Source organism: Eupeodes corollae, chromosome 3 (genome assembly GCF_945859685.1).
Source record: "Eupeodes corollae chromosome 3, idEupCoro1.1, whole genome shotgun sequence".
Lineage (NCBI taxonomy): Eukaryota > Metazoa > Arthropoda > Insecta > Diptera > Syrphidae > Eupeodes > Eupeodes corollae.
Genome location: NC_079149.1, coordinates 24,952,911 through 24,977,599, shown reverse-complemented (window position 1 = coordinate 24,977,599; position 24,689 = coordinate 24,952,911). Strand labels below are relative to the sequence as shown.

The 24,689-nt window shown below is 31.8% G+C and overlaps 1 protein-coding gene across 8 annotated transcripts in view; it reads left to right on the top strand.

Moving 5' to 3' along the window:
* The window catches only part of LOC129949207 (potassium voltage-gated channel subfamily H member 2), a 613,952-nt gene that overhangs the window by 423,899 nt on the left and 165,364 nt on the right, over positions 1–24,689 (top strand). For 2 of the 8 annotated variants that reach the window (XM_056060504.1, XM_056060502.1), the window contains exons 1-2: positions 7,445–7,854; positions 18,366–19,843. The exons of 4 other annotated variants lie outside the window; for them this stretch is intronic. In XM_056060504.1, the coding sequence (XP_055916479.1) occupies positions 18,548–19,843 (1,296 nt within the window). In that variant the 5' untranslated portion in view covers positions 7,445–7,854; positions 18,366–18,547. Of the gene's footprint in view, positions 1–7,444; positions 7,855–18,365; positions 19,844–24,689 lie in introns of those variants that run through there. 2 more of the 8 variants (XM_056060503.1, XM_056060505.1) reach the window with 2 other exon arrangements.

Genomic DNA, 24,689 nt, shown 5'->3' with positions numbered 1-24,689 from the left:
TTAGTGCAAAAGTCGAGGTTCTGTTGTAATTTAGACGATTTAAGTTAATTCACGAAAATAAGTTTTCTACTGAATAATTTAAATCAAAATCAGTCGATAACCAAATTCAAATTATTTCTGTGTCTGTCAAATCGGCTGTAGGGCTTTGGTATATATTTTCTTTAAAATATACTCAAGAAAGACCTCGGTGACAATTTGTGTCAATTTCTCTGTGAAATAACATGATCAGAAAACTTGTCTTGCAAAATTGCGATTGTTTCGTTACTTCTGTGGCACATCTACCTTAAAATATTACTTCGTCCACATCAATTCTTTAAACTTCAGGCATTTAAATCATAAATTATGGCTTGGTACTGCAATTAACTAACCGTGATAGTTGCATTAGCCTCATTTTTGACAAATAAAGGTCTTATTACACCACCACCACAGAGGGATTTAAAGAGCATAAAATGAAAATTCTGCTTATTAACGTAGTCTCGGAAGTGAAGTACTACCCTGTTTCATATAAACCATCTTGAGTTCTCATGTTAACTGAACTTACTTAGTCTTGTAATTCTCAAGAAAATACTGTCATTCCATCTAATGACCAAACTAAGATAGACATAAAATCAATTGAACTACACTTCATCGATGTTTTAAATGGACTGCAAGGTTCTAAACCGAAGGCAAAACCTGGTGCTGACGGCATTCCTGAGCTTATATTGGAAAAAATCTTCTAATTTGCTTTGCCTTCCTTTGCTAATTATTTTCAATCTTTCCTTGCCTACTGGAATGCTCTTGGATAAATGGATTTATTTCAGGTAGATCAACTGTTACCAATCTAGCCTGCTTTTCTTCTTTCGTGGTTGAATTCATCGGAAACCAAAGTCAAGTTGATACCACCTATACAGACTTTAGTATGGCTTTTGATTCAGTTTGTCAAACAATATTGCTTCGTAAACTTGAAATGTTCGGTATTCACTCGAGCTTACTTAATGGATCGGATAAATTTGAATGGGAAAAGTCTAAGAAGTTAAAATTAATAAATATAATTCAAGGCCCATTAATTGTTCTTTAGGTGTTCCACAGGGTAGCCATCTTGGTCCATTGCTTATTATCATATTCAACGACGACATTGTTATCTTATCAATTTTAGCCAATAACTTTTCTGACACATTCTCTCATTTATACTTATTTAGTTAAACCAATTCTCAACTATGCTGATGTTATCTCCAACGCTCACTAACAATTTTTCTTCGATAGAATTCAAAAGGTTCAGAGCAGCTTCCCAAATTTTTTTTCATACAAAATACATTGGAACTTCTATTCAAACCCTGTGCCAGTCAAAATCTTAAGGGCTTGCAGATTCTTGATTATTGCTTATTTAATTTTTAAGATAATTTAAATAATTTATGCACATGTTTTTAGGTAATTCGTTGAGCCTGAAAGTCATAGAAAAATAAATATAAAATTAATTTGATTTTTGCAAATTTTATTGTAATGTCATTAATTTAAATTTTAAAATAGGAGTTAAAAAGTTAAAAAAGAATCAATAGGCTGCATTTTTTTCAACAATATGGAATATAGATGCAATTTTCTTAGCGTTTCTTCATCGACGCACACAAGTTTGATTGTTCGTAGCACAAACTTGTCCTAATACCAAAATTTAGTCCATTAATTTGGCTATTTACAGCCGAGAAAGTATTTCACGCTGACTTAAATGATTTTTTATGATTTTAATGCGTTTTGAAGCATATTTCTTGAATTTTTATCAACAATGTTTTCTTCTCTTTCAAATTTCAAAAGATGTGAGCTTCTGAAGTTGACACCTCACCAACATGAAGGCTATTCAAAATGAAACATCTTATTGGAAACGTTTTTAAAACAAATAAATTCCAACATGTTAAGAAAATAGCAAGCCATTAGAGTTTTACCTTATTAATAGCTGTTTTTTTAAATTGTATGACAAGGTCTTTAGGTAATGTAGCTAAAATGCAAGAGGTAAAGACTAAAAAAAAGCTAAAACCCAGATTGACACTATTTTTTCATTTTCCTCTACCAATGAATATAAGAAAGCAAAATTATATCAAAATTGTTATTGAACCTATTTCCTTCCCTGTAACGTTTATATTAAGACTAACTGCATGCCATTGAATCTGTAATGTCTTTTCGAAACCTCGATAAAATTTTCTTAAAGTACCTACTTAAGTTTTTAAACAAACCTCTTCTAAAAACCTCTTTCTTCGCTAAACATTCTCTATGACTATAAATATTCATAGAGATAGATAAATCCACACTATTTGTACCCTCAATGAAGATTTTTTTCATATTTTTTTTAAGTCTTATTCTTCTAAACAATTAATTTACTCACCACTAAGTTCCCACTTCCATCCCATTGATTCGACACGAATCTCCTTAGCGTCAAAATTAACACATAAAAGAGCATCTCATAAAATAATAGCGCATCTTAAGTTTCATTCAATTTTCAAACACACTTTTTTTTATATATTTCCTTCGCCTTTGTTCTTTGATTTTTATATTTTATGGATCATTTTATATAAAAGAGCATAGCACATGAGAATAAATTATAATTTTCTATGAATAATGAACGAAAAAAGTAAAAAAACAAAAGTAGTAACGGTGGGTATATGAGGATGAAGACTTCAGAAAGGCACCTTGAAGCAAAATGTTGCGGCTTCAATTTGAAAATAATGTGTGTTCCTCTTACTTACCGGATATTGGATATTTTACTCACCCTGTGTTTCAATGTGAGGCCGTGTAGTGTAGATATTCCATAAAGCTCATATCCTTGCACAAATTCGAAAGTTCAAACAAATAGAAAGGAAAAAATAAAGAAACTGCAGCTACTCGTTGTTGAATGAGCTTTTTCACGTAAAAGAGGATGTTGGTAGGTAACTAAATATTGAGCAGGATTGTTAAAAGAAGGGTCTGATTGCAATAAGTTTTAGTTTGAGAGTTTTCCATAATAATGATGATTACACCAAATAAAAATACATTTCGGTGAGAACACTAATCCTGTTGTTTATTGCAATTTGATACTTTTAAGAAGTAGATTAGTTTATCAACTTTTACGTTTAAAATGAGACTGTTCTGTCTGGTTTACAAAAAATATGTGTTATTTTTGTAGAAGAGTTGAATAAACTGTATATTAGCAACAAACAAAAATCCAGTTCATGCTAATAAAAATGATTTTATGAAATACAAAAAATAATTGTAAATAAAATGTGAATTCTTTTTGAGGGGCAGCAAAAATAGACTGAATACTGAAACAGAGTTTTATTTAATGTATTATTGACTGATTACAACAATTTTTTTCACGTCAATCGATTGAAAATTGTCCGAGTTATGATTCCGGAAAACTAAGAAAAGGCGGTATTGAATTGAGGCGTTTGAAGTTTTAAATCTTAGAAAATTACAAGCAAATCAACTTAATTCTAAAGGTAATTCTTGGCCTCAATATTTTGGTGCAACATGTTTGAGATCCTAGCCCCTTAAAAGGATTTGGATCCGAAATGCCAAATAACAATAACCCGTTTTACAGAATCCCGTTTCACAAATTACCGATTCACAAAATTCCGCCGTTTCAATACTAAATCAACAGCCCAGCATTGATTTTATTTTCCATAGTAACGGTGAGATCATTCGATGAGAATCAACGAGAACGAAGTTTCATACTGAATTTTCAATAAGAAGTATACCGCTCTGACTCGTTTATTTTCTTAACGGGCACCATTGGCTTAATTCACCGGTCGAAAAAAATATTCTAACAAATGTTTATTTCGAAAATGATTCAGTTCGTTCCAGAACTCGGGCAAAGTTAGAGATGTAGTAAACTTTTCTTTTTTTAGTGAGTTGTAGGTTGTGTTGGGTTAGTTGTGGTTTTTGGGGATTGTATTTTGGTTAATTTTTTTTACCAAATTCAAAGATTGATGTGTTGATGTAAATTGGAAAGGCACTGTTTTCTAGATGCAATATTCTGCGACCCTTAGTTTTCGAGATAATCAAAGATTCGATAAATAAAAACTAAGTTTTATAAACGCTTCCGAATAAAATTAAAAAATGTTTAAAAAAACAATTTTTGTGGTGTTTCCAATGAAATCGAATTCATTTTACCAAAGATATTAAACAAAGTCGTTAACAGTTCTTCTTATATGATATTTTTTTAAATAAAAGCTTCTCTCAAAAATGAACAAAAACTAAACAAACAGAAATGTAGTATTCTTGGCGTTTTGGTATTTTAAAAACCACTTTATTAGGTCAAAAGCAGTGTTTTTCCTGTATTGGCACCAATTAATAACGTTAGCAATGTTCTTATGTTAATTTCCGAATGAGCCACTTTCAAATGTAAAGTGAATTAAAATGAAAAGTCGAAATTGTTCATTATTAAAGTACATAAAACTACGTTTTTCCCTTAAGAATACTTTGATCTAGAGACTTTAAATTTTGAACTTACATCATCTTATTAAAGTTTTGAGGAGGGAAAATCTTGTGTGATTTTCTAGAAAAATAAAATGTACTACTGGTTCGCATCAACTTACTCCTATATGCAAAGAGTCTTGTTTTTGGAGTCCTGGCTGCTCAAAAAATTAAAGAAAAAACTAAATTTGAAGTAGTTAAAATAACATTTTAAAATAGTTTAACATTTTAAAAATGTACCAATTTTTTCGCTCAGAAATTTAAATGGCATTTAATTGTTCAAAAGCAAGCTGCTTCTATTATATTTCTAATTTATTCCATAAATGTTGCGCCTATATAAGATTAAAATTTTGAAATTTGTTCAAAAATGATGAGCCATTTTTTTTATATCGAAAAAAAACTACTAAGTAATTTTACATCATTAAAATATATTAAGATAATATAAAAACTTGTTCAGAAAAATTCTTAAATTTTTCAAATTGGTTCATTGCTCCCTGAGAAGATTTCAAACAAAATAACGATTATATGAAGGGTACCCATATGAAGCATTGCACAAATATATTTTATACATATATTGAAACAAGCAAAGTTAAGAAACATTTTGAGAACATTCCTATGCGTAGCAGACAAAATAAAATAATGTTGATTCTAAGAAGTTTTTTTGAAACCAAAAATTTTCGGGATATTTTGGACTAATCATTTTGATTGAAATATTTATTATAGCTTTCAAAACCAAATACAGTTCCCTTTTTTGGGCATTCACTGCATCAACAAAATGATGAAATTATATCGTAAGATATTCACCACCCAAAATGGGACATTTCTGTTTATTTAAACAAAGCTTTGATTAACTATTGAAACATGCCTTGAAATAAAAGTTAAAATCAAAAGGAAAATTTCTTCTGACTTTTTCAACAAATAAATGATGCAAACATGGTTTTTGTGACTTTTGTCTTTTGAATGGTTACACTAAACTTACCCCAAATCAGTAAAAACTGTCAAATCTTGCACCAGAAAACTGTTATTCATTTGAATGTATTCGCCTTAGAAAAACCATACTTTGTTTCTGCAAATTGTCAAAAATTTTGAAAAAATCATAATAAGGTCAGAATTTATATCAATCAGTACATGTTTATCTTTCAAAAATGAATTGAACATTTGAACTAGAGACTTAATATTATGAGTTTGCATCTTCAGATTTAGATTTTTTAAATGGATGTCTTAGGTGATTTGTTAGAACAAAATATCGAAGGTCTATCTTATGGTAAGTGCGTTGGGCTCCCTGTATATGCCTTCTAAAGTTTCTTTTACGGTTTCTACCTCTTGCAAAGTCAGGAAAAGTGCTTTCTCAAATTAGACGTACGGATTCGGCTTTTAAACTGTAGGTCCCCTCCATCTTTGACAACAGTACTCTCATACAGGAATTGTTGAGAGTTCTAGTCTATAGGCCCTAGTTCTAAAAGGACTGTTGATTCACCTAATTTATTTATTTTCAAACTACACACAGTAATATCTAGTTCAGCTCCTGAAATCTAAACATGGAATGAGAATTGTTGAAGTTCGATCTTTGAGCAGGATATGTTATTCTGCTGTAGAGTAGTTGCCCTATATTTTGTAAGTCTTGTATTGTCTTACTTCAGATATTCATTTATGCTTATTTTCAAAAATTTCAAAATTGTTAACTAAACAGCGAAGATATCAAAACAGCCGCACCAATTACGTCTCAGAAATATATATATAATCACAGGAAAATAAGTTAAGCGAAACCTTTTTTGGTTATAAAATTCCTTAAGAAAAGATTATTAATTCCTAATAGTATCTAAATAATACAGGTAGGTACTTATAACAACACTGTTCACTTGTTCTTCAATTTCAACTTCCATTATTGACCTTTAAAACGAACTCATCCGTAAGGTGTACTCCTATATAGGTATTCTCTACTCAACCCATAACCATCATAATCTTTTGTCCTGGAAAAAGCTAAATAAAAAATAAATAAAATAAAAAATGGCGCGTAGAAAATTGCATAGGTATTATGTTATTCCTTTTATTTTTTTGTTGTTGTATATTTTTCAATTAGTTGATTAATCAGTGGTCAAGTAAAAGAAGATTTAACGATGGAAGAACACAAAAATTCAACTCCCACTAAAAAACAAAAAGCACTACAAATTAGCTTTAGGACATAATTTGCATGATAAATCATCGTTGGCTATTGTTCTTTTATTATGCAGTTTTTCAACACCCACTTTTGCTCTATATTTATTCATAATTCGAAAAAGTCCACAAAAGGACGCAAAATGTTTTCCTATATGTAATATTAATTTTATAGGGTCGATAGCACATTCAACTTTTAGCAAATAGATCAAAAACATAAACATATCTATCTAACTATAGAATAATTGCCAATCAACCCCTCTTCACCCTCTCCCAATCCCATCGAAAAATATGTGTCTCAAATAAAAACGTTGTAACGAGGTTAAATTCGTTTACTTAACTCGACGACAACTACTACAACGATGAGAACGAAGATGACTTTACTATAGGAAAAGCTTGTTTTCACCAGGCCTATAAACACACTTTTTTATATTAATATTTTTTCTATTCGTTTTTGGTTTTTCTATTTTATTCGTTGTGTTCTTTGTTCACTTTCTTAGTTTTATTTTATGGCAAAAGTTCTAAACAATCGCAAAAAGAGTGTTTTCCTTCATGTTTTGTCATTTGACTCAATCTATATGCATAATATGTAGATAGATAGATTAAGGGCTTCTTTTGGGTGCCTTTGTCATCTGAATTATGGCCTTAAGGCAAGGGTTTCTAAAGAAAGCTTTTTTTAAACAAGCTTTAAAACTTTCTCTCTTTCTGCATCAAGAGAATAAAAGAGAGAGTGTGAGCAAATTATAAAAACGAAACTATGCTTCTTATACAAATAATTAGGACGAATTCACCGAAAAAGAGAGAGAGAGAGGAAATAACATTTTTATAGCATCCCCAGTTTTTGATGGTTGGTTGTATTTAATTCAAAGGATTCCTCAATAGTCCTTACGGGTTACGCTTTGTAAAATGAACCAAAAAACAAACCGAGCCAGTTGCCCTCTTTCTTTTTGCAATCGCGTTCTAATTTAGAATACCAAAATAAAATACTCAATTCCAAAATTTTCCTACAAATCTCAAAACAAAATAAAATATAATTTTTCAAAAAATTTTCAATCGTCGTTATTACTTTCGATATCTTACGAAAAGATGTACATCTAAAGCCGGCTTTGCAAGTTAAATTTAAGCAAAAATAAAAGAAATTTCAACAAAAAAAAAATGTGGAAACAAAAGTTTAAACAAAATGTTTGCTCAACAAAATCATCTAGAAGAAGTGTTTTTAAAGTGTGAATTCAAAATCTAAAAATTCATTGGAAAATGTATATTCTTCGAGTGTAAATTTTGTTTGTAAGAAATAAGAAAAGCAGATTTTGAAGTTTTCCAATTCCCGCGAGTGTTTCAAAAATATATAACACACAAACACTTTTTGGCCATATATTTTTTAGTGTGTACCTAGACGCATTTTTAACTTAACTCGATAACTAGATACATGGATCTTTTTTCTCGTATTGAAATTTTTGTGCTCACAAGTTTTGTGCGAGTACACATTGAGCTCGAATGACAGACATATTTTTGTATATGCATTTCTGAAAATCGATAAAATGTGGTTGCAGAAGGAAATTTATGTTTTTCGTTGTTGTATTTTCTTGTTCTTCTGGGAATGACCACGATAAAATTTATTTATTTATAGAAATTAACACTAAAGTATTGAAACATTGCCTGTATCGTTGCAGGTTACCTATTTACAAAAATGGGTGGTGGGTGTTTCTTCTTGTATTCAGAGTTAAAGTTTGTTTGGATTTTTTTCTTTCTTCGCGTTATGTTACCTGTGAATGTAGAAAAAAGAGGAGATGCAAGCTGAGGACTTGATGTAAGGGATATCCTTTGATATTTTAGGGTTCTAGTTGAGCTATGTTTAGAAACGTCAATAAATATTACTTCTACTACCCTCCTATATACCCTTTATAGTATCTACATCAAAGCTAAACTACTTCCTATCAACGACGCTTATTTTTAGAAAATCTTCTATCTCTATAGGTATAAATAGTGTTAAATTGAATTAAGTAGGTATATCTGTGGAAAACCCCTAAGAACTGTGAAGATTAAAGTAGCTTAAAGGGCGCGAGCAAACCTATACACATTTTTAATCGTTTCTCAATGTCTTATGACAATTTAAGCTCACTTGGAAATACTTCCTCGTTGTAGTGGGAAACGCAGAAAGCAGTTTGTTTTGGTGCATAAAGATAAAGAAAAACAAACAGAACAAGGATCCTTTTGTTCGCCAAAAATGCATTCTATGATTTATACACAAACTTAACTCGCCTTAAAAAATAAAAGAAGATACGTAAAGGGATACCGTCTGCACAATTATTGTGTACCTTTACAGTGCGCGTGTGTCCTGTCTGGTAATGTGACTGCTGTGTTTTTCTTTGTTTAGTTTTTTTCAAAAAACTTCCTCTCTTAAAATGATTTTTTTTTGTAAGTCCTTTATTCTTTGGAAATTGGAAGCTTAATAAGATTTTTTTACAGTTTTATAAAATAGGATAACTTTAAGGATTTCGATTTTGATTATTTCCCTTAGGACTCTGTTTTGAAAGGTAATAAAGAAATTACTTGTTCCAAATGTCAAACTTAAAATACATAGTGCTGAAACTGTATGAGTCATAAAGGACAATGAGGTGAAATGTACACTTAGATACCTATACTTAAACCCCCTTTCTTCCATTGACCCGTTAGGTGTGATTTTTGAAGTTCATTCACATCATAAAATTGAGTAGATGTCTATACGTTTTGGGTACATATTTATTGCGTATGAATTTTAGACACATTTGCATGCTATGAAAAACGATAATTTAAGGGAAATGGTTTGTTACCAACTACGTTTCAGCTAAAATACATTTCTTCGTAATAAGTTAATATGTACATATATCAAATTCATGAAATGAAAATTAGTGAAGAACCTCAAGGTTCCCTTTTGTCTCCTGCATGTTTTATCATTTTAATAATTATGCTAATAAAACTGATGTGCGTGTTAGTTTTTGATTTCTTTATATCCAACAAATATATATCAAAACATTGTTATTAGCCCCGACTACATGTCTTAAAACCATTTTTCGAAGAAAATCAATTAAAAATCAAATTTTAGTTTGGTGTTTCAAAAATCTCTTGCTTTCTATTTTATGTATATTTTTTAAGTGGAGTCCATCTTATTTTAAGATCATGTGCAAATATGCATGAATTCTGGGAACTCGCACAGAAACTTTGTAATGCTTGTTTGGAAATCACAGGAATTGAAGTATAAGTAACTTCAATTCCCAGTATACAAAACAATTTACAATATGGATACATTTTACTCCAAATTCTTAAACGTTTTCTATTGCCTTTTTAATTTGGCTTAAAATTTGAATCTTTCATTATGGTTTATGTAATATGAATTGTATTCTTTCATTTTATGTTCTGAAAAAGAACAATATCACACAGTCATTCAGTGGAATTGTGTTGAAATTCTGATGAAATTTAAAACGGGTCATCTAGTTGCTCCACTATGATTTCCAAGGATATGACTCCACTCTCTCAAGCCATATTAAATAATTTTTCCAAGGGACACGAAAAATAAATTAAATTTTCTTACAAAGGAGAGAATTTGAAAAAAAATCTAGAAAACAGTCAAATTTGTGAAAGTCGTACATTAAAATTAATTAAAAAAAAGGATTACTTTTAGGTCACAAGTAGGTGATGTTACTTGCCTTCGCAAAGCTAATACACGGTTATCCAATAAAAGATTTAATTTTTCTGTTAATGGAAGAGAGTTTTTCTTACGAGTTATCAATGAAGGTTTATTTCATTACGAAAAGGAAACAATATCATAAAAACATCTATGACCAATTTGCTCATTTCTGGATTTATATTTTCAATAACTTCAAAAATTATACTTTTATGGTTTTGAATCGATTTGGTAAAACCCTTTTTTTAACGTGTCCACCAAAAATGTATTTAATTTACAATTTTTAGCATTTTTGGAGAAATTCGTTGGTTGTCTTGTTGAAAATATGTAAATGATATTAATATCATTTCGGTCAAAAGAAATCTTTAATCTAAGGTCGATAGAATAATCCCTTTACTGCAATACGTTCAATTTCGAATAAGTACGGTCTAATCACTTCGCCAGTCCAAAAACCGCCCAAAATGTAACACGTCCTATGTTTTGCGCAGCAAATGTAGTAGTTCCATTTTTTAAGCAATCGAAGTGAGAAAAGGCCCCATCACTGTAGACGATTGTTCCATGAAAATTCAGATCATTTTGATGCATTCCAAGAACAAAATCGGTGATCGACAATCTTGGGTTCTTCTGCAAACTGATATTGTAAAGTTCTAAAAAGTCTTTATGCAAAGACTACTGTGTATAATGTTATATGTGGAATGCTTAATTCTAACAACTAACGAGGAATCGATAACTCTTTTTGGCTACAGCAGCAATATTGTCACTTTTTCTTGAACAAATCACTTGAGTATTTCACATCACTAACTGGTCCCAAATTCACATTTTCCCATCATTTTTACTATTACCGGTCAAAAAGGTATTTTACGACGACGATTTAAAAGTGCTTTAGATTTTTGAAATGTCACTCAAGCAGTTTTACCATTTTTGTGTTGAATTTTAACAACTTCACTGTTTTACTAAAGAGTACTTAATTACATTTTTAGTAATGACATGGTTTTAATTTGTCAAGTGTCAAAAGATGACTGCTACAAAAACGACAGCTATACAAATCGCGGGCTATTCAAAAAAACAAATTCTTATTGAAAAAACCTGTAGTACTTGTGCCATCGAAAGTTAATTTTTCAAGGAGTAATTCTTGTCTCGAAAGGTGCTTTCTTAAATTTAACGTTCGGATTCGGCTGTAGGTCCCCTCCATTCCTGTCATGACTTGCAAACGGGAATGGATGGGAGTTGTTAGTCACTAGGCCGTGGTTCCCTATGTACCTAATTTATTTTTTATTTTTTCGATTTTGGAACATGGCCTTTCATTGATTGTGTTACACGTAGCACTTCGTCGCAGTCTTGTTGAAAATTAATGCTATCCACATCAAGGTATTCCAGTTTCGGTATGAAGAAGTTATTAATCATAGCTCAATAGTACAATATCTTCACCGTAACAGTCTACAGTCAGCCTAAAAAACCCGTTGAAAAGTTACACGTTAAAGATGGAGAGGAATTGCAAATATCGTTCCTGGGTTCCTTGCCTCAAATGCGACAATTCTTCTCATTAAAGTAACCTTCGAGGTACAAATGTTCCTCATGATTGAAGATTATCTTTTGATACAAATTCGGACCACACTGATACATTTCCAGGAAGCAACAAGTGAATACACGATGACATTCCCAGTGATCAATTGTCTTCAGTTTTTCTATTAATTTTAAAAGTCTTAAGGACTACAAAAGTTTAAATTCAAAGGTTTCGATTTTTCACAACTTTCATTATTTTCATTAGGTTCAATATTTTCACTTGACAAACTTCAAAATAAAACAACTTCAAAAGTGACAGCTGACAAAAAACCCTGCTATTCACAATAAAATCTCTTATTTTGAACCCTTTAAAGGGTTATATGTATTTTGACATTAGGTATAAATAGCGGTACGAGGCTTTTCTCGACTTATGTACAGCTCCAGTTTAATTTCAGAACATTCCTTTCTCAAATTAAAAGTTTGTATTGTTACAAAATTTCTTTACATGAAATATAGTTACACAAAACTTGCCCTCATTTATTATTGTTCATGAAATCAACGAATTATTAAAAATATGTTTGTTAGTTGCGTGAAATGACAAAATATTATAAACTTTAGGAACAAAAATCTTAAAGTATAATGGAAACGATATAATTAGACCATCTTTTCAAATTCTATCATTAAAATTAAAGCGCTCGTAGACTTGTTCACAATCTTTATACGTTTGTCTCAAAATCAATGAAAAATTAATAAGAAAAGAAAATCTTAATTTAGTTTCCAATGACTATATTTTAAAATAGTCCTCTTTAAAATTACTACCATTTAAAATGAGTACACAAAACGCTTCCACGCAGTATTCATTTATTTCTTTTCAGTATCACATAATCCTTTCAATGCAATTCTTGGAATTGTTCTAATGTATTCTTTTTCTTTCTTAGAAAAATAAAATAAAATTAAACTATGCAATGCAATTGTTGTTATCAACTACATTCATATATAAAACTACTATACATGTGACAATGTATACCCAAGTATTCGTGCTTAAAACGTCATCATTATTCTAAAATTATTCTATTTTTGCGTGCATGCATAGTTCTCTTCGCTACCCATGGATGGCGCACTTAACCAAACGAGATTCCTTCTTTAGTATACCAATAATTTTTTGTTTCTATATTTTCCTAACACACATATTCCATATTAAGCTCTAGAATATGAACGTATAAGAATTTTATTTACAATTGTAGTTGTAACTTGAGTACATAAGGACATTTTATGCTTTGATTCTCGAAAGGATGCAGGACAACAATAATAACAACAACAAAGTGATACCATGACTCGCACAACATTGATCATTAAACCAAATGGTCCATGTGTCTGGTGCAATTGTCCTTATTTGTTGGTATCATAACTTATAGATGTAATCAACATTTTTAATGTACTTCCAGACAATTGGGAGGGAAAAATAAAAATAAAAATAAAATCACTACTGGTGTAGGGTTGAAGGGGGAAGAAATGTATATGTGCAGTGCATACTTTTTAGAAGGAAAAGTCAATAAGTATTGATATATTTGATTTCAAGTAAAAAAGGAGATGTTTTAAGTTAGAACTTTGTTAGTATCTATGTTATCCTTTCTGTCATATCTGTCTTTAGAATACTTGAAGCTTTTATAAATATGTAAAGAAAAGGTATTGCAACACCTTCAGCTGAAAATAAATACTCACTTCAAAGAGTAGAAAAAAAGGATCAAAGTATCTTAAATTTCCTCTGAAACACATCAAACCGATTAATGGATTAATTAATTAATTTTTATTAATTTCTAAAGATACTTTGTTTTTGGAAATTTAGAAAACTGTTAAGTACACAAATTAATTATGTTTGTGTGGTTGTTGTACTGTTTTAATTCTGAAAAACAGTGTTTGCGTTAAGGGAATTATCTAGGAGGCGGCGCACTTTGGTTTTAAAGCTGAAAAAATAAGCTCTATACTTGAAATAAGGTCCAAGATTAAGTTCAGGTGTTTAATTGAAAAAGAATCCAAATAAGGGAAGAATTAAAAGAAGAAAAATTCGGAGTCAATTCACATCACCTCCACGTGAAAGGACCTTATTCAGAAATTATTTGTTTAAAATACTGGTTGTTTCATGGTCTACATTTTTAATAGCTTTGGGAACACTATCCTTTTAAAAACACATACCTTCGTATCCATTGCCCATATATCCAGGTTGATGAATTTCGCCTTTATTATATAAGATAGTACTATTTTGATCTTGGATTTAAGCCTTAGAACCACAACATAAATATTGGTGTGCCACATGACTCTGTCCTGTCTCCCACACTTTTTATCTTTTTTTTTATTAAAACCAATTTGAGTCCCTAACGATGCGTGGAAGAAAAATTATGATAACGTTATTAATATCGTTGAGATCATTATAAAATAATTCTTCTAGGTAGGTCTTGTGTTCTTAGCTAGACAAGACCATGTACCGAGTAGGTAAAGAACTATATGATTTCATAAATACAGCTTCTGCAAAAGTAATTTGAGAATATCTCTAGCAACGTGGTGTGCTCTCCTTTTATATAAGTATTATTATATTGTTTGGTTATGAGAACGATTACCGAGCTCAAAATCAAAACAAGTAAACATCTCCATGTCTCCAACAATACCAAAAAATGGTTCGGTGTCCTGAGTTGATGCAAGAAGTTTTGACTATTATTTATAGAAATTACGTTAAGAGCTTGAATATAGCTAACATTTCTGGGTGAATGCTCTTTTAACACTCTTAAGTCTTCTGGACAGTATTCAAATGGTTTACTCTCGTCAAACAATTCGAACGTAATACTCGCGCTTGCAAGGATGCTTATCAGAATAACATTGGTAATGTTCAGAGTTTCGTTTTTCAACCGTACTGCATGAATGTGAAATACTCTTCCAGGCTATGTCTTAGCCTGTCATTGTAATATTCAATAGTCCAAAACAATTATGCAACAACAGGATCTTTTAAATCTTCTTTCCTTTTCACAATAAAAAATTTAAATTGATAGTCCTTTTGAGAACTAGGGCCTTGCGACTGAGAACTCTTAACCATTCCTGGGTGTGAGTACTGTAGTCAGGGATGGAATGGACCTACAGTTTTAAGGCGAATCCGAACGGCACATTTGAGAAAGCACTTTTTATGACAAGAATTACTCTTGGAGAATTTGTCAATTAATCTCAAGAGGCAGTACCCGTGAAAAAAAAAATGCTTGCGCTAAATCTTTGACATATTTAAGTTAACACAATCCTTTCAAACCTTCACCAGTCTGTCTGGTTGATGGAATTAAAAAATTTAAAAAAGGCAGAAGTTTTTTTGTCTTAAATAAGTTTTTATCTTCTTTAGAAAAAAAAACTAAATCAAACAATTACAAATATTCAACAATTGTTATGATGACCTCAATAATTTCAAAACTAAAAACTAAACAAAAAAAAATACATTTTAAATTAATTTCTGAGTAATTTCTGAATCCTCAAAAACCTGCACAATTATGGAATTTTTAATTGTTTTTGTTTTATTCATTTTCCCCTTTCTGAACTATTTTTCTGCTTTAGATATTTAACTGTTCATCATAAAATTGTATTCTTTATTTTTCAAAAAAAAAGAACTTCGAGGTGAAATTACTTGCACCCACTTAACCTCTAACTGTATGCATAGTTTTAAGGACAGAGAGAGAGTTTAATTATAAAGTGAAATCAAGCAATGAAAAATAATGAAATGTCTCTAATTAGACAATAATATGCCATCATAAGATCTGATCCAGAAAATTGATAATGATGGTAATGATAAGAAAAATGAAAAAACAATCCTACTTCTGATACTAATGTCATAAGGAACCTTATGACAAATAATGGTGTCAAACTAATTAGAGTATTTTTTTTCTTTTGTTAGTCTTCAGTAGATACCTATTTTTTAAGAGGTACCTATGAAGGACATCAAGTTCCTTTATAAACGACCATTATAAGATTTTATCGTCAATTAAGATGAGAAATGTTTAATAGACAAAATGTCTATTGTTTCGTTTGAAGGTACATGACCTTCTGTTTTCTTGTGCCAATCAAAATGGAATGAAATTTCTTTCAACTTTGTATTCATTGTGCGAAAAATTCTCAAAGTAATTGCTTTTTCGCATTCTGTTGCGAGATGAATTAACAATGACTGAAGGTCTATTCAACCTTTGACCTTTCGTACCTTCATAACCTGCAATATGTTCGTTATTTTCAAGACACTTTTGAAATGTTTTGTGGTTTTGAAAATTGGAATTTACTTGATTACTGAGAACAACAAAAGCAACAGTAAAAGTGGAATGAATTACTTTGACCAATACTTATTAAGATTCTCAATGAAATTAAATTGAAAAACAGAAACTTGATTATGACTTGACTTCTCTCGCTTTCGACTGTCAAATTTATGATTTTTAACCACAAAAGTTGCATTTCAAATCAATTTACTTAAATTTAACAATAGATTAGTAAAAACATTTCAAAATATTTAATAAGTAACAAACAGAATGAAATTTAACCTAAATCCAAAAATCAATTCGAGTAAAAAATGGAACGGAATTAAAGCAGCACACCTCCATCGAGTGGTCCAAATTTACGATGTCGCTAAGACATAATTGAGGTTCCATACCATTAATAGCCCGAATTATCTCATCCTTTAACTCTTAAATTGTTGCTGGATTACTGACCCACACTTTTAGATTTAAATAACCCCTAAGACAGAAGTCTAATGGTGGAAAATCAGAAGATCTTGACAGTCAATTGACATCGCCACCACGTGAGATAGTTGTCGCGCAATAGAACCCATTATTTCGTTATCTATGTGGCAAATGGCACCGTTCTTTTGAAACTACATATCATTAACATTCATATCTTCCAATTCGGCTGTGAGATACAATACCGAAGGACATTCACAATAATTGCCCGACCATCCTCATTTTGGATAAAATTACGGCCCAATAATGCCGATGATTGCCATTTCTTGAAACGATTTTGACCATTGATTATGTACTGTTGCGCACGATTGAAATGGTCCTTAGTTCTTGAGTCAATTGCTCCTTTTAAGCTCCTTGTAAGTCTTTTTGCATAACGTTCATCAACGATGAGCTTGAGAGGTGCAACTAGTGCTCAAAACCTGCTGCAATATTGCCTGCAATACGAGCTGTAAAATAATGCTTGTTTTTATTTTTTAGTTTATTCGATTGTAGGCACTTTTGGACGATTAAATTCAGCAAAAAAAATCAAAGCGCATTGGATTTGAACGCCTTTTTTTATAAAAAGCCTGATTTACTTTAACGCTCAATTGTTTATTTGAATGAAATGCAGACAAATCATGACGTTTTAAGATGTGGTTTGCATTTTATATCGGCCCTTAAAATTAAACCATCCCTTCAAAGAATTTTTGGGAAGTTTGTCATCCTAAAAGGATCAATTTTGCACCGCAAAAAGAAACCAATGTTATTTTTATTACTCGGGAGGTTTTGGTTCTTCACAAAAATAACTCTCTGTACCCTAGTTCTCCAGAAATTGTCATTATTCTTAATTTTAATTCTTTCAACATTTTGTACCCAATACTTTTGACCATAAAAGCAATTATGTTGAGCTCAATTTTTTCTACCCTTCCACTTCTTCCATCGTTTTATGTGATGACTTTTCTTCGAACTTTGTTTAATTCGATTTGAAATTGTTTTTCCTTTAATAAAAATGGTTTGTTCTTCTAAGTTTTCTTTTCTTCTCTCGACGGTATTTAGCTTGGTTAAAAAACCCCCTGAGTCATTGATAATGTATCCTTTAAAAACATCTACCGACCAAAAAGGGTCCTTAAAAAAAAAGCTCTCATCTAAGTATAATGTGTTAAGTTGAAAAAAAACTCCCTTCTATGCTGCTGGAAAATGTGTCAGAATTTTAGAAAAAGAATTTATTTTCCGGAACTACATAATCATCGAGCGGAAGATACATTTCATATCCCATTATTGTTGGTTGAAAAGATTAAACCTTTTTCTTATGTACCTACATATGTATTTTCATTTTTTCGTTTATGTGTATTGTCTGAATAAATTTATAAAGGTTTTTTTGGGGAAAGAAAAACTAGGGTTTAAAGTAGATTAAATAACTTTTATATTTAAGTAAATGCGTATTTTCCAAAACAACACACAGCAAATAATAATCTTCTTCCTATAGTCTTACAAATACATACATAGAAAAATATATATCATATCATTTTCCACAAAAGATATACTTTTCCTCTTAGAACGCACATCAACTCCTTGAGAAATATCTTCTTCTTCAAATGATGTTTTTTTTTTAAGTTAGGAAAGGAAAAATATATTTTTAATGATCTGACAGATCCAATGTCAACTGTATCTCTTCTTTTTTTAACTTTCTCTAGGACAAACAGAAAGAAAGGAAAATGAATAAAATATCATATAGCAAAACAGGGAATAGCATACATTACATTTTTTGCAAATAGATTGGGGTTTCAAAAATTATTGAGGTTCTTCTAAAGTTATAACTGCTCAAAATATAAAAATTGAATCTTCAGAAATGCATATACATTATTTTATTCCACAAAATTTCAATTAAATATTTCTCCGAATAGCGTAGAAAAATACAAGAAATAAAATCACAACAAAAATAAGAAAATTAATAAAATTCAAATTCCATCCAACTCTTTAATCAAAATAAAAAAAAAATGTTATCAATTAAAATTTCTAAGTGTTAAATTTATACTAAAAAAATTAAATCAAAGTGGAAAAAAAGCTAAAAAATAATAAAAATAAAATGAGCAAATCGGGAATAATAGATAGCTCAAGTGTGCCGCTTATTTTGACAAATACGAACAACAAAAACTTCACCGGCATCGACAGTGATAGTTCGGATGTTGATGATGACGACGATGCCATTGCCGCAACAAAAATTCTCATAGACTCTGCAGCAAATGGTGGCCGTGGAATTGTAGGCAGTTTGGTGGGCAATGGAGCTGCCCCAAATAATAATCGACCCATCAACCACGGCGGCGGTAATGGGAATGGAGGTAATGGTGGCGGTGAAGATATCATGGATAAAGATACATCATCTTCTGGTGGTGGTGTTGGCCAAGGAACAATGCATCGACGATCGTCGCCCTCGCCATACAGCCGAAAGTCTTCTTCAACAAAAACTGCCATTGGACAAGCAACACCACAACCTGCCACCACAGATGACAGCGGCGATGACAAGGTGAACAATTTCAACAATAGTAGTCATGCCCCCTCATCGTTTGGCAGTAGTTGTTCGGCACTGACTGCCAGTCAGCAACAACCACCTACAACAACGTCTTCATCTGCATCCGCAACTCCTTCTCAGCAATTTTCATCTTCATCTCCTGTTTGTTGTTCAGCTGCTGCTGCTGTTGTTGCTGGAGGTGGTGGCGCTGTAGTCGCTGCTAATTCACCACCTACCAGCCCCGCTGCTGCATCTACCAGTTCTTCCGCTGCTGCTACTGCTGCTATAGCTAGTGTTGATAGTTCTGTCGCTGCAAGTGCTTCAACCACCACCGCTCTAGGTGCTGCCCCTGCTGTTGCCACTGCATCCACAACCACCTTGTCCTGCGCTTCGAAATATCCACCTGCAAAAAGCTGCAATAACCCCAACTCTAAGAATTCTGCTAACGCACACACTGATGGCAATGGTAATGGCGGTAATGGTAACAACGGCGGAAACAACGGCGGGAACAACCTAACCATCAGTAACCAAAGTAGCACAAGCTTTTCGAATGTCATTAACATTACAGCCAACGAGAACTGTTATCCATGTTACGCCAATCACACGGACTACTATGACCCCAATGCATTGGGGTATAATATAAATAATAACGGAATGATGACGATGACAACGCTGCTGGGTACGCACAATGGCGGCGGTGGTGGTGGTGGTGGCAATAGGCCGTTAGCACTGAGCCCAGATAGCGCAAACACCATATCCATCAGTGACCATGGTCTCGAGCTCAATTTCAAGGACAGGTCCTGTCGCAGTTTTGTGCGCCAAACGAAATTGAGCTCGGAGCATCGCAATAAATCCGTTCCGCATAGTTTACAGGTTTCAATTTCTTAACATATTTTATTTCCCTTTTTTTCTACATTTTTCATCTTTGTTTCTTTTTTCATTTTTTGAGTAAAACTTTTTCCTTTAAGAATTTGATTAAAGCGTTAACAAAATTCTCTCATACGAGAGACAGACTGGTGTCCTATAAAAAGTTTAACATGTTTAAAGTGCGCATGTTTGCTATAAATTTTCGTAGTGTATCGAAACATGTAGTATGTGTTTTGGGTTGGGCGCCATTTAAGGGGGTTTTTCTCTTCTCGTGCTTGTATATATTTTTTGACAGTTCTTTTCCTCCTTTTTGATTGTTATTTTATTTATGTAAGTTGTAGAATTTTATACAGATGTGTGTGTTTTGAAGTGTGTGGGTTTTGTTAATAAATTCTTATCATTTTGTATTTCAATTGTTTTGGTTTCACCTTATCACCGATATTTCCATAGAAATGTTATGTGTTCAATTCACGATAGAATTAACTGACGTACTATAATTATTTTTGTTGTAACTGCAATTAAATAGTTCTTTATGTAATGTCAATTTAATATGACACTTTAATCAAAGAGAAAATCTTGAAACTGATAGATCCGAATTAGTCTTCAATGAAGACATTATTAATTAAATAATTAACAGAAGCAACCTTATGTAATATAATTAAGTACAAAAAGATCATATATATAATGAACATAAAAAGCTAAATAGGGGTCTTTTAAGTCAATGGAGGACCTCTTTCTCTACTTATGATAACGGATCTCCTTACACATCAGCTTTATATTATAAATATTCTAAGCTTTGATGATGGGAAAAGAAATGAGAAGGATATTTTTGTTTGTATCGTTTTTCATACAAGTGGCTTAATGGATTATGTTTTGTGTTGACAGTTTTACTAAAACTCTGTCATATATAGTATTTTGGTTTGGGTTCTAAGAAAAATTATTAATAATACTTACAGTAAAACAAACAACTTTTTGACATATTTGAATGACTTTATCAAGCTATGAGGATGATTTTTTGGTAATTAAAAAAGTTGAAGGATTTGAAAATTCAAAAATACTAAGGGAATCAAATTTTATTTAATCAAATTCAAGTTAATGTTTAACTTAAAAAGGCATATGACATAATTTGATACTTAAATCCAGTGTTAATGAGACTTTAAGCTTATGTCAAAAATAAAGCTTGCCAAATACTTACGTTAACCCTTTAAAATTTCTCTTTAATTCCTTTCAGTATCTTTTGAGACATAAAGGTGAATCCAATGTTATGACTATTTCTTAAAAACTAATTAATCTATCTTGAATAAAGTTTTATCTCTGCCTGACATATCTCGACAAGGGTCATTGTTTCGTCCAGTTCTCAAGTTTTCATGTGAAAGGTTAAAAATTGTTTTTGTAATCTCTTTAAGAAAAACTAATATCAAGCAATCTCTAAATTAACAGAGTAAATTAGGAAGTTCTATTTTTAATAACCTGTTTTTTTTGGAAGCCGTTATTTTTTGACAACTTAAATTACTCAAAATTGAATGATTCCAAAATTCACTATAAAAGGGTGTGAGTTTTTTGCAGTCTTACTTACGTCTTAACTTAAGCGGGCTTACAGTCCAGTGTGAACTAGAGCCTTACCCATCAAACTTCTCCATCTGGCTCAGTCTTTAGCAAGATGTATCAAGTTACGAACTCCAAGTTGGGTGAGGTCACTTTCAACTTGTGCGTGTCAACTGATCAGCTGTCTTCCTTTACTGTGATGTTCTGTTAGTGTAGATTTGAAGACTTTCTGGCCTGGAACATTGGTTTCCATATGCTCTACGTGACCCAACCATCTAAGTCGTAGGACTGTTATTCTTCTGGCTAAGTTTACGTCACTTTTTAGCCTGAACAGTTTTTCGTTCCATCTTCTCCTTCACTCACCTTCTATAAACACGAGACTGTAGATTACGTCAAAGAACTTTTCTCTCAAAACGAGTCAAGGTGCTTTTATCGGCTTTTTTTAAAGTCCATGTTCATGGACGGGGATTATGAGGGTCTTAGATAGCGACACTTTGGTTGCTCCCGAGTAGGATTTTCTCTTCAATTACTCTCTAAATAAAAAATAAATTGGGTGGCGCGACAGTCCGTTGAGAACCAAGGCCTAGTGACTTACAACTCTCAACCATTCCTGTGTGCGAGTAATGTTGTCAGGAATGGAGGGGACCTACAGTTTATATGTCGACTCCGAACGGCTAATTTTGAGAAAGCACTTTTTCATGACAATAGTTACTCTTGGAGAATTTGTCAATTCCTCGCAAGAGGCAGTACCCGTGAAAAGACTTTAGATGGCATAGGCAGGGATCGAACCCAAGACCTCTAGCATGACAGTCCAACACACTAACCATCATGCCACGGGTACCACCAATTACTCTCTAAGCCTGAAGAAAAACAGTGGTAAGCAAGGGTAATAGTTCGTTTGATCCCAATGCTGGTGATTTTTTGTGCATTCATAGCAGAGCCTATTTATACAGAGTCTTTAACTACCTCAAAGTTAATTAGGTTTTGTAGGGCCTTTCTTGATGACAGCATGTACTTTTTTAACCCCTCTTAACCCGCTTTGTTTTTACACTTAGCAAAGTACCTTATTGGTTGTCAAAAAAAAATAGAAAAAAAGCTTGAGCTGTTGGAACAAGTAAGTAATGTGAAGAATCAAAACCGTTTTCGTCATTAAAAAACAACAGAGAACATTATCTCTCGAATTGTGTTATCAAACAATTAATTGTTGATATTTCGAATTCATTTTTTTAAATGATATTACACTAAATTTTGCATAAAACCTCATATCTAAAGTATTTCAAAATTCCAGCTAACACAACAATATCAGTTTTAGATCAGCAGGAACCTTTTACCTTTGCTGAATGATTCTTTGAAATGCATCAAAATTATCCTGTAAAAAAAAAACCATTTTACCTCGACTTTTGCATTGATAAGCAGAATAACAGCATTCGAGAAATGGTGAACCCAAGAATGATTGTTAAAAAGCCTCTGAATCACCAACTTGTTATTGATCTTGAAAAAAAACGTCTTAAGATTTGTTCTTAGCAACCAATTAAAAGACGAAATGAAACTACATTGAGGCTTCTTTTTTTTTATAATTAAAGAACACTCAAGGGGTTATTAATACCCTTAACATGTTAAAAGTTTAAATACAGTGCGAGCTTTAGGAAAGTAAGGAATGTCTAAAGAGGATATACCGATGCACATTGGTCTTACAATTTTGAGTATCAAAATCATAGGGAAAAACAGGGTTGGGTAAATCATCCCACATTCTCGATAAAAAATAAAAATTATTTGGGTGGCACAAAAATCCGTGGAGGACTAGGGCCTAGTGACTTACAACATTCTCAAACATTCCTGTGAGCGAGTTAAGTTGTTAGGGATAGAGGGGACCTACAGTTTTAAGTCGAATCCGAATGGAAAATTTGACAAAGCAATTTTCATGACAAGAATTACTCTTGGAAGATTTGTCAATTCGTCGCAAGGCAAAGGCATGGATTAAACCCAAGACCTCTGGCATGATAGTTTAACGCACTAACCATCATGCCACTGGTATTACTTTCTCGATGTACTGTTAAAAAAAGAATCTCTATATTGACAGTACGTCGAAAATTGAGCTCAAGTCTATTTAAACTGATGTGCATTCCTTGAAGTACGAGTATTATGGCTAAATTGTTTCAGGGGGGGAATGCAATTGGTTAATTCGACAGAACACTGTTTTTAAAAATATTGATAGAGCAACGAAAGGCATGAAACACTGCGGCCGTGATTGAGTGACGTAATTGTTTCAGTTAAAGCTCTAACGCCTATCAATTTCAAAGCTTTTTTTTGGATCTTGTCCAAAATACTTAAACTTGTTTTGGGGGCACCTGCCTATAGATATTAAAGTTATATTCAAGTTTTGGACGAATGAAGGATTTGTAAATTACCAGAAGGGGTGAAACATTTCTCGCACCTACGGAGAAATCTTAACCACCTAGCGGTTTTTTGGCAATAACGATTTACATACCGAGTACTAAAAGCTGATTAGTTTCCCGGATGCAAGTGCCACTCATTGATAACAGCTTTGGTAGAGCCATTAAATTCTACACGCTTTGGAGATTGGAAAAGAGTTCATCCTACGAAGGTATCAATATGAAACATCTTATTGGAAAAGCCTTGATTTCAACCATACTGAATTATTTAATCTTTAAATCAATTCCAAATTCAAATTCCACATTCTTGAAGTACGGTTAAAAAAGATTTTCTACACTTAACATTGCTTCTAAAAATCAGCACAACTGTAAGAAAAAGCACTTGAATATAAATATTGATAATTATTTTTGATCTGTCTGAGTTTTTAAGAGAGAAATACATATAAAGACATGTAAAAATGCAAACGTTTTTTGAGATATGTTGTACTTATTTTTAAGTCCTCAAAGTATTTAACTTTCCTTTATTTGCAAATAGCAAATAGTTATTTTTAAATATGATATTGTTGAAAAAAGTACAATTTTTAAGAGTCAATAAATTCGGTATATATTTCAAGGTATTTTTTCAAAAATTTCTTGGGTCTTGAAAAGGATGGAACTTTAAAAACTTAAAAAAAATTTATTCTCAGTTTCATATAATTAAGTGCGTTTCCATGACCGTGCAGGATTAAATAAAAAATAAAACAAAAATATCCTCGAAAAAGTAATTATTCGAGTGACAAAAGAAAAACCAATTAAGTTGACTTACTGCGTGTTCCAAGTTCTTGGAATATTACTTAAAAATTATAAAAAAAAAAACAAATATCAATAGATACTAATTATAATTTATTTTTATACATTTTTACCTGAAAATAGAC